The sequence below is a fragment of the Medicago sativa genome, chromosome 8 (genome assembly GCF_051527215.1).
Source record: "Medicago sativa cultivar Bolivia chromosome 8, Bolivia_mono, whole genome shotgun sequence".
NCBI classification, from domain to species: Eukaryota; Viridiplantae; Streptophyta; class Magnoliopsida; order Fabales; family Fabaceae; genus Medicago; species Medicago sativa.
In genome coordinates, this window is record NC_140756.1 from 13,245,179 (window position 1) to 13,260,123 (window position 14,945).

A 14,945-nucleotide genomic window follows, 5' to 3' on the forward strand; every position below is an offset into this window, starting at 1 on the left:
ATGACAAGGATGTAATATGTATTTTTCTTTTTTCTTTTTTTATAAACGCTATTTTCAAACCTCATCTAAATTATAGAGGTTATTTTAGATAGTAACTCTTTTTGACTATTCTCCATTGAATTTTTTCAATCTCAATTTAGTCAAATATGACTGTATATAAAATTCCCTATTAAATTTTAGTGGAACGTTGATATTTTCTTAAGACAGCATATTTTATTAATATAAGAAGCACCTTGCACAAGTTGTACCAAGGGTCCTTAAAAGATATTACAATAGCCACGATGACTCACACCGTGTGAAGCACGTATACTTTAAAATTGATGACGCAACGTATTTGATATGTATTTTGCACTGATACCTGCTCAATATGTATCAGAAGAGTATTCAAAAATTAAATATTATTTTTTAAAAAAACAATTGTGGGATACTTTTCAGATACTTCAAATATACGTGAACCGTGAAGAATACAGTGGTGGAAAATCGATACGCATGAGATACATGATTTTTTTTATGGTTTTTTCCTGTTTTTTCTTAAAAAGGAAAAGAGGATTATTAGTGTTAACTCAAATAACACTTAACTCTTAAGTAATGAATATTAAGTAATGATGTTCTTTTTGGGATATTGATTATAGCGCTAAAAATGTTGGGCAAGTTTCTCACTAAGTTGTTCATCTTCATGAAGATTAAAGCTGAATGATGGAAGTGGCCCAATCTCTTGTGCCAAAGCTTGTACTACTAACCTCTTTGTGCATTGCAGCTTGCTCATTGTTCATGAATTTTAAGGCAAAACTTTTGCCTTTCATTAGAACTTTGAACACCTTTCTACCTTTCGAATCTTTAATCATACATTTTTTATCTTCAAAAAACATCTTGTAACCTTTTTCCATCAAACGTGGAATGTTCAACAATTTTTCATTTATTTCAGGAACATATAAAACATCATAGATAAGTTTCAGACCTGTGTGATCTCTGATAATCTTAGTTCCTTTGCCTTTTACTTCAATGTATGCTCCATTTTCAAATTTGACTTTAAAGATAAAAAAAATTTCAAGCTCTTTGAGAAGCTTACCATCATAAGTCATGTGATTTGTAACACCACCATCAATAAGCCAGCTTTCTGTGGAATGATTTGAAGCGAAACATAATGCAATAATGCTTATCCTGTGATTCATCCTCATCAACTTTGACCTCTTCTTGTTGTTGTTGAGATTTGCATATCCTTTCCATGTTCCCTAGCTTTTTTGCAAAGATGGCAGGGTGGATATGACTGAGTGATACTGCTTTGATTGTTGTTTTTGCTGTTTGAATCAATAAAGGAATTTCATGCATAAAAATAACAGCCGCAACAACAAATTTGTGACAGACTGGTGGCCCACGCAAAAAACAAGGTTGCAAAGATTTTCGACGGACTTCTGCAAAGGGACATGCTAAAAAAATTTGTTGACATTTGCATGGGCTGAAAACCGCCACAATGCAAGTTTTTTCTAAAAAAAGCAATTGAGAGGGCCAAAAGCTGCCGCAAATGATCTTATTTTTTTAAAAAAAGTTATGTGTTCATCAACTTTAAACCATCGCAAAAGATTGCGGGATTGAGTGTTGAATGTGTTGTCTTTAAATGTGTTTAAATGTGTTTTGAGTGTGTTTTTGTAAATGTTGCTTCAGGAGGGTTCGGTTTTTAACTATTGAACTACAGCGATCGGAAGTTAGATCTTGAGACGGGCGTTTTTGAAAATTTGAGGGGCCTATGGGCATATGAAGTGACATATTGAATAAATATTAAGGATAGTATTTTGTCTTTTTCAAAAAAAAAAAAAGATTAAGGATAGTATATTTAGATCAATCACCTCGTTAATCACTCTAACCTCATCCATACCTTTCCTCTTAGAAATGAAGGATGGTTGTTTAAATGATGATATAATAGAAACCACTTAGAACCCAATAAAATGGCAAGACTTTTGCGGTAATCTTATACAAACAACCTAGAATTGGGGCGATAATCATCCATACATTGAGAACATACATATTTAAGGACAATGGTTACTAAATACTAAGAAGATAGGCCTAGGGAGATTGGCATTGGCATCATTTTATAATCAATCCAACATACCCTACACCGCATGTTTTTTTTAGGGTGTGCTTATTTCCATCACATTGCATTAATCATATCTTCTATCTCTTCCAAAAAATAAGAGGAAATTAACTTGTCATTTTAATAATGTAATAAACAAGTGAAGAGTTTACACAATCAAGCGCATTATTATACATAAAAATGGATTTCATCTATCGGTGTTTTTTTTAAAATTTTATGAAATTCCGCATACTTGATCTATTTAAAGTTACTTAGAACTTTGATCTTAAAAGAAGATTTATAGAATTCTCATTCTAAAAAAACTTAATAATTTATACAAAAAATGATAGACAAGTGGGAAATTACTTGCGTCGCTAATTTTTTTGGATGACAAAATCAATCTCTTAAAAACTTGTATTAAACTAAGTAAATACATAACTTCAAATCTTCAACCAAAATTTCAGCTACACACAATTGAACCCAACATCAGTACTTCTCAGCTACTGCTACTTCCATACTTGTCTGCAAATTCTATTCTGAAACCTTCCCATTTGTCTTTCAACTTCTGCTGCTTTGACAGGGCAGCAGTATAAGAAGATTTAGACTTCTTAATACTCGCCATCAGCTCTTTGCTTTCGGTTATCATATTCTTAGCCTCATCTTCCACTTTCTTCTTTTCACTTTCACATCTTTCCATGCTCTCCTTCAACTTGGTTTTTTCCAACTCAAGAATTTTCTTTTGCTCGACAAGTATTCTAATTTTTTCATCCGTCTTTTCAACCTCTTCCTCGACACGCTTAGCTTCATCCTCAAACTGACTCTTTTCTTTCTGTTTTGATTCCTTCTGTTTCTTAGCATCTGTCACTCGCTGTATAAGCTTTTCTTTTTGTTGTAAAGCATTATTGTGATCCTCAACCACATTTTTAGCCATGACGAAGTCATTGAAAAGGTTCTCAATAGAGGATGTCATATTATGGACAAGCTTCACAACATTAGGAGAAACTTTTTCATGAGATTCTTGTTTTATGCATTCCAAAGACATATGTAATTGCCGCTGTAGCTCGACATCACTGAGAATGAACTCAAGTGAATTTTCCAATAGGCATTCAAGGTTATGCAAAGCTTCTCTTACAGCAACATCACTTGCGGAACTGGTTGCTTTTGGTGAGGATGATGGACTTCCAAACAGGATGCTCTCAAGTTCAGAAAAAGGGTCCTCATCTGATCCATCTTCAGGTTTGCTAACATCTATAATTGGTGCATTTTCTTTTTCCTGGTTTGGTTCACTTATCAGATAACTGGTGTCAGGAACAATGATCTGTCCTCCTTGTATATTTGGTGTTACTTTTGGATTCTTGGTCTCATCACAATTGTCTTGCCAATCGTAGTTGTTTAGACTTGACTTGTTATCAGAATCATTTTCTTCAACAGTTGACACTAGAGGTAGATGCAATGCAGCTTTAGATTCCATTGGTCTTCCTTCATTTCCAGTGCTTTTAAACTGCAGAATGAAAAAGCATTGATCAAGACAAGAGTGAGTGTTTTCTAGAAATTCAATAACCATATTATGTATGTACTTTTATTTGTTAGGATTGTTCATGAATCATGATAGCTCGGATATATTTGTTCATGAATCACAAGAGATAAGATACTAGATTCTTCAACTTTCTTTTTGATAAATGCCTACATATAGAAAGATAAGAGACTAGATTCTTCAGCTTTCATAATGCATTCAGTGTCTTAAGAATTGGGTGAATAATAGAAAGATAAGGTATAATATTAGAAAAATTGTTAGAGTTGGTTTTAATTCATGTACTATATGAACTATATTAGTTTTAGGATTAAACTTAGATACAGTGATATAAACACTATTCTTATTGTTCCTCTCACAAATATGATATTTTATCTTTCAAGATACAGTATGATCACACCCTTTCAAAACTATTGATGACAGTTATGCTATCTTTTCAGTAGAGAATTGTAAGAACTGTGACTATATCATTGTACCCTACTTGTTATACTTAATTTTATTATTCAAATATGCATAATATAAAGACAAACTCAAACATACAAAAAAGAAAAATGATAAAAAGCAAAAATTCCTTCATCTGAGGGGATGATATTGTGAAAAACTACATACTAATAAAGAAAATACAGATTACATCAAAACCATAAAACTTGTTTATTTACTGGAGGAAATAAAAGATACACACACACACACACACATAAACACATAATGCCTCTGTAGATTGTTCAATACGCTCAATAACTTGGGATATATAATGAGCTTTCATTTTCTCGTGCTTAGTATCGTTACTATGAGACACTATTTGAAAAGTGTAAGAGGATGATTGTGATATAATTAGTACGGATAAAGCGGTCAAAGATTTAAGTATTACCTTAGTTGCTTTATTGAAAGATGATTCAACGTCAGAACATCCTCCAGTAGAATCCTTCTCTTTCTCAAATTGTTCTTGTTTGTTTGAAGAAGTTTCAGTTTCATCTGCAGACTTAATAGAACTCTCATGAACAATCTTAAATTTCATCATTTCTTTGGAATTATCATCATCATCCAAATTTTCTTTCTCTTGAGGATTTTCATGTACCTTAGTATCACTAGAGACTAAAGAAAAAGAAATGGTGAGGTTGACAAATTAAAAATCGACTATCTTGAAGATTTAAAAGTTTTCACATTGGTGTTTATTTCATATTTAAGTTTCAAGCAGGCAATTGCAATTCAGTAAAAAAGAAAGCATGCAAAAGGGGTGGGAACAGGTCAAGCCAGGCCGCCCGACAAGGACCTATCTCCTAGCCTATTTAAAGCCTAACCCAGTTCAGTTCATTTAATAAGAAGGCTGATCTCAAGATTTTAACAAAGCCTATTTCATTAAACAGGTCAGGCTAAGGCTGACAAAAAAGGCTATTAAGCTCGTCAAGCCGACCTATTAAGCTTTTTATACATAATATATCTTTCATTATTTATATTGTTGAAGTTTTTTTATAAACTCAAGCCTTCAAATGATTTGGTTATTTAGTAGCAGGTATACTTACTAGTGTGATTAGATATTCGTAAGATTTCGTTATATCGTAGCAGACCTATTTGTGTGTTTTATACCTTCATAAGATTTTGCCTATTTAGTAGTAGGTTTATAGGTGTGGCCAGACCTTGGTATAAAATTGGCTTTTAAATAGGCTTCATCAGACCTTTAAAAAGGCCAGACCAGACCTTAAAAATGAGTCTATGACAAGTAATAGGCCAGACTTAGGCCTATAATTTTTTAAGTAGGTCAGGCTTAAGCCTTACAAAGCCCGGTCCAGCCTAACCTATTTCCACCCCTACATGAAATTGCAATTATAAAGGGTGTGGTTATGTGCATAATAATAGTTGTAAAGGTAACTCTACTCTCTGAGACGATTGTAAGACTTGACGATGAAGGAAAATGTAATAAAGCAAATCTATATAATGTTTGGATATATAAGTTTTTATAAAATTTTGTTAGTTTCATCTGGTTTCTCTCAAATTGAATTTGAAAGGGAAGAAATATTGGAGTTAGTATTGAATTGAATAAAATGAGATGGGCAATATTTTAACCGTTATTCAAAATATATTGTAACGGGATTTATTAACAAGAAAATAAAGGTATCATATAAGCAAAAAGTTTCATACCAATTAAGCATTCATATGAACTGTCACAACTTTCATTTAAGTCCAGTTGTTGGATTTGTATGCCAATGCCTTCCTTCTCATCATCTCCCTCACCTGATCTTGACTTAAACTGAATTTCCTCATACAATTCTAATTCTAATTTCTTGTCTAAATTCACTGTGCCTAAAACCCTACGAATTTCAGAGTAGTAAATTGGATAAATCCCGCACTCTTTGATACTGAAAAGGCCATCAAGATCTCTCCTGGTATTTGTCAACGTCGCAATGCGGAATTTAAAAGAAATTTTTCTTTCAGTACTGCTGAGTATGCTGTCACAATGGTATGGATCATACCATACAATAACATGATCCGTGTACAATTTCATAGACGGTATATGATCCAGGCGAGATTCATGTCCCACCTTCGTCTTTCCATCTTCCGAATAACATTGACATATGATTCCAACTGAGCATCCATGTTGTTGTGTTATGTTATGTGGAGATACGACGACGGAGACAATCAAGCCCAACAAGTTGGAAACATTGATAGTTATAGAGGAATTGGTTGATCGGTGTTTGAACTCACTTGGAACTTTGTGTCCTGGAAGACAAACCATGGCACTGTTATACTTGTAGCTTTGAGTATGGAATCTGTACTTTCTAACTAATACATTGTGAAAGGCAGCAATTTTCATTGTTAACATGGCATCTTCCGTTATGCGGGCAAGGGAGGGTCCACCCAGTTCGAGCTTAATGTTATTCTTAAATGAAATGTATTTATCCTTTCCAATCATGCTTATTGAAAAACTCTTTAAAGTGGATACTGTTATTAACGAAGTGCAATTGTCAGCCTGTAACTCTTTGAGGCTTGAAGGAAGTTCTGGAAGACATCGAAGCTTACTGCAGTTGTTTACAGACTGAACTTCGAGCTCTGAGAGGTCCTTGATAGTAGCAGGCAACTCCTCCACATTGCTTCCATCTAGTCGTAATTCATACAGCGACGATAAGGAACTAATGTTTGCAGGGAGTTCAAACAAGTTACAACAGTCTTTCAAGTGCAGTAATGTTAATGATCCCAGACCATCAAAAAGAGCTTCTAACTTCGATTTAGTTACTACACTGCACTTAGAAACCCGAAGTTCAGTAAGTGATCTCAAGCGGGACAATTCAATCGGTAGATTTGTTAGATTTAAACCTTCAAGATTCAACCAACTAAGCTTGTTCATGTCACCGATTGATGGGTGCAATGTTGTGATTCCTGTATTGCTTAAGTTCAACCTATCTATTGAATCTGAGGACAACGAAAATTCCTTTAGACTTAAGCAGCCATTGACACTGAAGTTCTGTAGAGATACTAAATGCTTCTCACCCATAAGACTTCGCAATTTTGTGCACCCATCCAGTAGCAAAGTATCAAGTGTGTCCTTAGAGTATGCAGAAGGTTGAACTTCACGTAAACTTTCACAACCGGAAAGGCGCAACTGTTTGAGTTTTAAAGCCCCTGACAAATCAGGAAGGCTGCGCAACTGTTTGCATTCCCTTAGGTCGATTGCCTCTAAATTCATGAGTTCCTGTAATAATTCAAAAGGACACGTCAAATGCTATTAATATTTTTAAATTTTATTTAAATTAGTTCGTCATACATCCATTCATTTTCACACCATGCAAGAGAAGAAAACACAGCTGAATGGGGCTCAAATTATTTAATCATTTTCTCATTTTCATTTGAATTAAAAACAAAGAAAGAATCCCAGAATTCAAATGAATTAGTTTAAGTACACACACGCACCTGCATCCCGTACCAAAGATATTTAATGTTGCTGTGCGGCAAAGAAATCTGAATCAGCTGCTCAGCATGAAAAGGCTCTGGAAGAGATTTCAGGGGATACCCATTCCACTCAAGGTATGCCAATTTGTCAAAAAATGGCATAAAATTTTCAGGAAGATGCACAGTGCCCAATTTCTTCTTACCCTTGGGGATGTAGAATTTAATAAATCTTAATTTATGCATCAATTTGAATGCATCAGGTTGAACATGCATATCTAGTTTTTGAGACATATCAAATATTATTCCTTCAATTGCATCATTCCCCTGACAAATTGAAAGTCACTACATTATTACCACAACAAATCAATAGTAATCTTTTATATAAAAAATGTGAACACTCCATACCTTGTTATTTCCAAGTACATCAGAAATGTCTTTAGCGTCCCTCAGTCGGCTACGCTTTCCTCGGTCATTATATTCTTCTTGAACCATATCAAAAGCCATCTTTTGTAATAAATCATGCATTTGTATTCTACTGTTGTTTGAAATGGATATAAGAGCTTTGTCTTTGAGGATTTCTATCCCACTAGTTGCATTGAAACCACAGGCATCTAGTATCCTTGTGACAAAGTCTTTGTTTTCACCTTTGAAAAAGAATGCAATGTCTAGAAACAATTCTTTCTGTCGCCATGATAGTCCATCATAACTCACTCTTAGCACATTTTGAATGTCTGGGAAAGCTTCTCCTTTGTTCTCGTACCAATTCAACTGAGATTCCCAGAATTCAACATCTCTGTCATGAAAATGTGAACCCAAAACATGTAAAGCTAATGGAAGTCCTCCTGCACATTCAACTGCTCTTTCAGAGAAACGCTCGTAACCCTTTAAAGGGTGGTCTTGCTTGAAGGCTCTTAAGCTAAAAAGCTTTAGAGAGTCTTTAAGCTTCCATGTTTTGACCTCATATATCTCATCAACTTTTCCACTAAGCGTATGCCTGTCTCGCGCTGTGATAATAAGTCTACTGTTAGGTCCAAGGTCACCAAGTACTTGACACAAATCATCTAATTGTTTAGCATTATCAACATCATCAAGTACAATTAAAACTTTTTTTCGAAAGAGCCTCCTCTTGATGAATGTGTGAAGTCCATGAACCTCAGATGCTGTAATTTCTCGCTTCAGTAGCTCACGAAGAAGCTGATTACGAACATACATTGGTCCCAACTTTTCTGAGTCTTCGCTTACCTTTTCCAAGAAGCATACATTGTCATAATGGGCAAAGTTCTTGGCAAACATCTGTTTGGCTAAGGTTGTCTTTCCTATTCCACTCATGCCCCAAATTCCAATTCTTGGTATTGTTTTCAGTAATAATTCAATGTGTTCACTGTTTTCATCAACTTTAACAAGGTCTTTGAGTTCATTAGGATACATGAAAGACAACTTTTGCAAAACATCTTCCACAATATAGTTGATGACTTGAGAATCATCCCTGAAAAAATAAATAAATAATGCATAAACAAATTAAACTTAAGAGAAACAGGATCAAATTATTGACGGTATCATCTATGTTGGTTAACTGATCATGATTCAATTGTATCTGTTGTGAATGCGGACCCAAAATTACACCAATAAACTTAGATGTGCGGTGCAAAAGAGAAGTAGTAACCAATATCAAGTAATCTTAAACACCAACAACAATAATAAACCTAGATTTAATCTAGGAACCAAGTGTAAAGCACAAAACCACAAGCAAAATATAAAGAGAGAAGAGCAACTAACACACAGAAATGTGTACCCGGTTCGGTCCAACAATGACCTACTTTCAGGGAGAGATTGATCTCTCTGATACACTATCAATAAGTTCTTTACAAAGAGATACAAAATGGTTACAAGAAATTAGCTTCAACAAGCTCTCCAAGAATAAAACCTAATTTCTACCTTTTTTCCCAATCTCTTCCCGAGAACAAGAGACTCATTGATTTCACTCACCCAAAGTGTTTACAAATGTTTCCCAACCCATGATAACCTCTCAAGAGAACCTCACCAAATACACTCAACCTTAAAGTTACCTTCTTTGATTTCCTAAGTTTCTCTCTCTTGAAGCCCTACCTCAAAAAGTTAACAGTGAAGCCTTAAATAGTGCCCATAACCTGTCAAAATCGTGTCAAGATTTGTCTAAATCGTGTCACGATTTGTCTAAATCGTGCCACGATAAAGCTAAGTACATAGTACAGTACTACACCCTTTTTCGAAAATCGTGCTACGTTTTTGTCATCGCTCCACAATTTTGCTTCAAGTGGCTCACATGCATTCTGGCAAAAAATCGTGCCACGATTTATAAATCGTGTCACGATCCCACATCTTCACAATTTTGAGGCAAAACACAACATTTCTCCACTTGGACTCTAAATTGGTTATGATGTCAATTTAGCCATCAACCACCTTGCTGCTTAACTTTGCATCTAACTACACCATGTAGCTTCACAAAGCTTCCACCTTAAACCTCTTCAACCCTCCTTGAAGATCCTTGCACCTAACTACACTAGGATTTTAGATAGTTCCTAAAGTCTACACCATAAACTCTTCAACCACAAAACTTTTTCCGTATACTTGAAGGTCTCCTTGCATCCAATTACCCTTGGTCTTAAAGGTAGGGGTGTAAGTGATTTGGACAAAACCAACGAAACTAAAAATCCAAACCGAACTAAATCGAAAAAGTATCCGACCTTGTTTGGTTTGGTTTGAAACCGAAACAAATCGATCTAAACTGGTCTAGTTTGGTTCGGTTAACGATTTTTTTATCTTGAGATCCAAAGAACCGATGAACTGAACTGATGTTTATCTTACCCCCCCAATTTACTGATATCATTATTGGAATTTGGCAATTTAAATTGAATTTAAATTTTTTCTTGGTCTTGTTTGTTTCTTTGTTTAATTTCATATTTCACAAATTTCGTACGTGGCTGGCTGATTCTATGTACGTGTCCCTCTTTCGAACATTATTGTTTTGTCCACTGCCTTGTTAAATTGATTCCATGGCTCTCAACAAAAAAATATATAATTTTTGTGTCCAATTTACCGGCAAAAATTATCCTACTTGGGAATTTCAATTTAGGATGTATGTCAAAGGGGAGAGACCATGGAGTCACCTAGACAATGTCTCGAAGGCACCGACAGAGAAAGTAGCTTCTCAACACTATTGATCCTCAAATGATCAATAATTTGCGCTCCTTTCTAACGGCTCAAGAAATGTGGAATTATTTGAAGCGTATTTACAACCATGACGCTGCAGCCAAATATTTTCAGTTGGAGCTAAAAATAGAAAATTACAAACAAGGTAATTTGTATGTTCAAGAATATTATTTGGATTTTTAAACTCTTGGATAGAACACTCTGTTATTACACATGCTGATGTTCCCAAGACTTCTCTTGCGGTCTTCCTAGAGGTTTATGAAGCTCCGCTCAGAATTTGAGGTTGTCAGAGGTGCTTTGTTGAATAGGAATCTTGTTCCTTCCTTAGATACATGTGTCAGTGAATTTCTCAGGGAGAAACAACGTCTCTTCACTCAAGGAGTCATATCTTGTGATGCTTTCATTTTCGAGTCTGCAAAAGTTGCGTATGCTAGCATATGCGACAAGTCTACTGCTTCTCTTGCAAACAATTTGGACATATTGCTCGTAGTTGCAGTAAGAAGTTTTGTAATTACTGCAAACAACAGGGTCATATTATTACAGACTATCCCACACATCCTCCACGATAAACATAAAGTCCAATGCAAGCATTCCGTGCATCTTCCATTACTAGTGCAGCTAATGGCGGTGCTTCACAACCTGAAATGATTCAACAGATGGTAGCACTTTCATTCTTGGAAGTTCAAGGTAAGTCTTCAAATGTTTCTCGCCCATGTGGTTTCTTGATTTTAGTGCATCCAATCACATGACGGGTTCCTCCGAATACTTGCACAATTTACATTCTTATGATGGTAATCAGAAAATTCAAATTGTTCATGGCAATACCCTTTCTATCACTGATGTTTGTGACATAAACTCTAATTTCCGGGATGTGCTTGTATCACCTGGACTTCCTTTCAATTTATTGTTTGTTTGTCAATTGGTGGATAATAATTGTAGTGTTAATTTTTCACGTAATGGTTGTCTTGTGCAGAGAAGGTGTTGGGGAATGTGGTCGCAAAAGGGACTAAAATGGGAAGATTGTTTCCAATCCAGTTTATTCCCAACCAGTTATCTCGTGCTTATAGCACTGTTTTGAATCCTTATGAGGATTGGCATAGAAAATTGAGTCATCCAAACTATGTTGTTTACTCTCGTTTATTTAAATCTTGTTTATTGAGAAATAAAAATGTTGTTTCTAATGCGTCTATGTCGTGTTATGTTTGCAAGTTAGCTAAAAGTAAAGTAAAATCCTTCCTTTCCCGTCTGATGCTCATCGTGCTTCCACTTGTTTTGAGATGATTCAAAGTGATGTGTGGGACATGTCTCCTCCAGTTCTCTTGCTCACCGTAAATATTTGTCACATTTATTGATGATTACAGTCGATTTACTTGAATGTATTTTCGTCGGTCTAAATCTGAAATGTTTTCTCTGTTTAAGAAATTTCTGATATATGTTAAAACTCAATTTCAAGCAAGTGTTAAAAAATTTCGCTCTGACTCTGGTGGTGAGTATGTGTCTCATGAGTTTCAGAAATATCTTCAACAAAAAGGTATGTTGCCTCAACGATTTTTTCCCAATACTCCCCAACAAAATGGGATGGCATAACGCAAAAATCATCATTTGCTTGATGTAACACGCGTCTTGCTTCTTCAATCTTCTATACCATCCCGTTTTTGGGTGGAAACTATTTTTGCGGTTGTCTTCTTGATCAGCCGCCTTCCTTCTATGGTTATTGATCTTGATTCTCCTTTCTTTTGTCTTTTTAAAACTCAACTTGATTATAGTTATTTACATACTTTTGGATGTGTGATTTGTCCACGTACGTCCGTTTGAAAGGCATGCGCTTGGAGCACAATTTGTTCAGTATGGTACCTTTCTTAAGGGCTTTGTGTGTTATGATGTCTCTAATCATCGCTTCTGAGTTTTGAGGAATGTTACATTTTTTGATAGTCAATTATGTTTCATTATATCTTTCCTGCCATAAATGATATTGCTATTCTTTCTAATTTTCTTAATATACCTCAATCTATAGAACGTTACAAACCAAGAATTATACAACGCAGAAAACAGGTTCCCACTGCCCCTTCCGACACTAATCTGCCATCTGATCCTGAACCGGTCAAACCAAGACGTTCTGGTCAAACATCTCAAGCACCAGATAAATTGTCACCAGACAAGTATGATTCCTCATATACTTCGCTGACTACCTCACTCTCTAGCATATCCATTCCTACTTGTTACTCACAGACTGTTAAAGGTGTGCGCGGGATAAAAGCAATAAACGAGGAACTTCAGGCTCTTCAAGAAAATTTTACATGGGATATTGTCTCCTGTCCCCCTGATATCAAACCCATAGGTTGCAAATGGGTGTATTCTATAAATCATGTCACGATCCCACACCTTCAAAACTTTGAAGCAAAATCCAACATGATCAGGGACAAGGAGACTAACCCCGATAAGCCTCTAGACAACTATTTATCTATATGTTCATCTCAATTCAGCATACAATATATTGACGAGAATTAACGAGTTTTAGAGAAATTAAATTAGATAGTTACCTATAATTGCGAGAGTCCCATCCAGATATATTGGCGGCCAAATTAAGAGCATCTTTCCACTCGGACACTTTGTCTAGATAGGATTTACTGCTGGCTAGATCCCTGTCACATCTTGTGAATATCATCTCGTAACTCTCTTTCTGATGACGTACATGCGATGGATCTATGTTATAGAACACAGGTATAACTACCTGTCCATGAAGTTTTCTGCATTGGAGTATGTGGAGGAGTTCATCCAAACACCACTTTGAGGTTGCATAGTTTTCTGAGAAAACTACAAGAGACATATGTGAGTTTTCGATTGCTTTGGTAAGAGCAGGTCCAACCTCTTCTCCTTTAACAAGACTAGAATCAATGTATGATTTGATACTTCTATCGCTAAGAGCTCGATGAAGCTGGGCAGTAAAGTTTGCACGTGTGTCCTCTCCCCTAAAGCTAATGAATACATCATACTTTTTCTGAGATATATCCATATCTCAGAAGAATAATAATCAATTATCTATGTTGCTGTTCTCTCTTTGTTCGAAACAAATCAAAAAGGAAGGTAAGAGAATGGAGGGTTTATACATATATGATAACAGACCAAAGATAAAAACAGAGTCCTGGATCTATCACAGAAAAACTTACTTGAGATGAATAATATCAGGAAAACTCCTTGATATAAAGAGAATTAAAAAGATATATAACATAACATGATCGGATTATATGCTTTCTCAACCAAACTCTAAAGTATAAGGGATAAGATGGTAAGGTTTTTGTCCAGCTTAATTGTTCTACTCGGTTCAAAATACCAGGCTCATAGAATATCTATTCACACAGAAAAAAAAAAAAAAACTACAAGAGCGTTGACCATAAAATAAAGCAGGAACCTAAGAGAAACACAAACATGTGGGTCCTATGTACATGTGCGAAGAAAGATCAACGAAAGAAACTGGTTTTTTTTTTAGGTGACGTTTAGAATTAGAACTACAAACGCCACAGGGTCATTGTATATGCCGTATAGTGTAGCCAACTACCTTGCGTCTCATCATTGTTCCTGTAGCTTAATTAATCCACCAATAATCTAAGCTGTAAATTTTTTTTCACTTCCTTCAAAATACTCCCTCGGTCTCACAATTATTGTATCTTTACCTTTTTTTTTCTCAAAATAATTGTCACTTTACAATACCAATGCAGCATTTATTATTTTTTCCACCATTATACCTTTATTTATTGTATTTCATCCAACTTAACTATTCCACTAACTACAATTAATAAGGGTGTTTTAGTAAATGCTACTAGTTTTACCATTGAAATCAACACAATTAATCATTTCCTTAATAATCGTGCACAAACCTTAAACGACTAATATTGTGAGACGGAGGGAGTATATTGTTTTGTTCCTGCAAATATATTTTTGTTTTATTCTTTCTAAAAAAATTATTTACTCCCTCCGTTCCTGAATATGTGACCCATTTACTAAAAAAAAGTGTCCCAAAATAACTGACTCATTTCAATTTTCAATACAACTTTCATCATTCCCAATACAATATAACTCTAATTAATACTACTTTCATCATTCCCAATACAATATATTCCACTTTCCCCTTTATTTATACATTTTTCTTAATCTGTGTGAAAAACCAAATTGTGTAACGCCCTCCTTTTATTTAATTATTTTTATTAAGTTAGAATTTATTTATGTGATTTAATTATTTATATGAGGTGTTAGTATTTTATTATGTGGCATTATTTT

General features: G+C 34.9%; 2 protein-coding genes and 1 pseudogene across 3 annotated transcripts; 1 reads left to right on the forward strand and 2 right to left on the reverse strand.

Annotated features, from left to right (window-relative positions):
* Window positions 1-683: 683 nt before the first annotated feature.
* Window positions 684-1,172, reverse strand: LOC146897099 (uncharacterized). Its single transcript, XM_085736383.1, has one exon. The coding sequence runs from the start codon at window positions 1,170-1,172 to the stop codon at window positions 684-686; it is 489 nt and encodes a 162-aa protein (XP_085592509.1).
* A 1,175-nt stretch (window positions 1,173-2,347) lies between these two features.
* Window positions 2,348-14,027, reverse strand: LOC146897100 (disease resistance protein RML1A-like). Of its 2 annotated transcripts, none has more exons than XM_085731512.1 (6): window positions 13,211-14,027; window positions 7,887-8,967; window positions 7,503-7,805; window positions 5,736-7,284; window positions 4,468-4,571; window positions 2,348-3,569 (listed from the first exon to the last, which is right to left on the reverse strand). In XM_085731512.1, the coding sequence occupies exons 1-6, from the start codon at window positions 13,681-13,683 to the stop codon at window positions 2,565-2,567; spliced, it is 4,515 nt and encodes a 1,504-aa protein (XP_085587638.1). In that variant the 5' UTR covers window positions 13,684-14,027; the 3' UTR covers window positions 2,348-2,564. The 2 variants fall into 2 exon arrangements, with proteins under 2 accessions (XP_085587638.1, XP_085587637.1); XM_085731511.1 differs by having other exon boundaries at window positions 4,468-4,691.
* Window positions 10,514-11,362, forward strand: LOC146897101 (uncharacterized; annotated as a pseudogene).
* Window positions 14,028-14,945: the final 918 nt, after the last annotated feature.

Excerpts from the sequence above, each read along its gene's own strand:
- LOC146897099 (XM_085736383.1), bottom strand. The coding sequence starts at position 1,172 with ATGAATCACAGGATAAGCATTATTGCATTATGTTTCGCTTCAAATCAT.
- LOC146897100 (XM_085731511.1), bottom strand. The coding sequence starts at position 13,683 with ATGGATATATCTCAGAAAAAGTATGATGTATTCATTAGCTTTAGGGGA. Across the intron at positions 7,285-7,502 it reads ATCTTTGGTACGGGATGCAG|GAACTCATGAATTTAGAGGC; the intron begins GTGCGTGTGTGT and ends GAATTATTACAG. Across the intron at positions 4,692-5,735 it reads TTCATATGAATGCTTAATTG|TCTCTAGTGATACTAAGGTA; the intron begins GTATGAAACTTT and ends CTTTTTCTTTAG.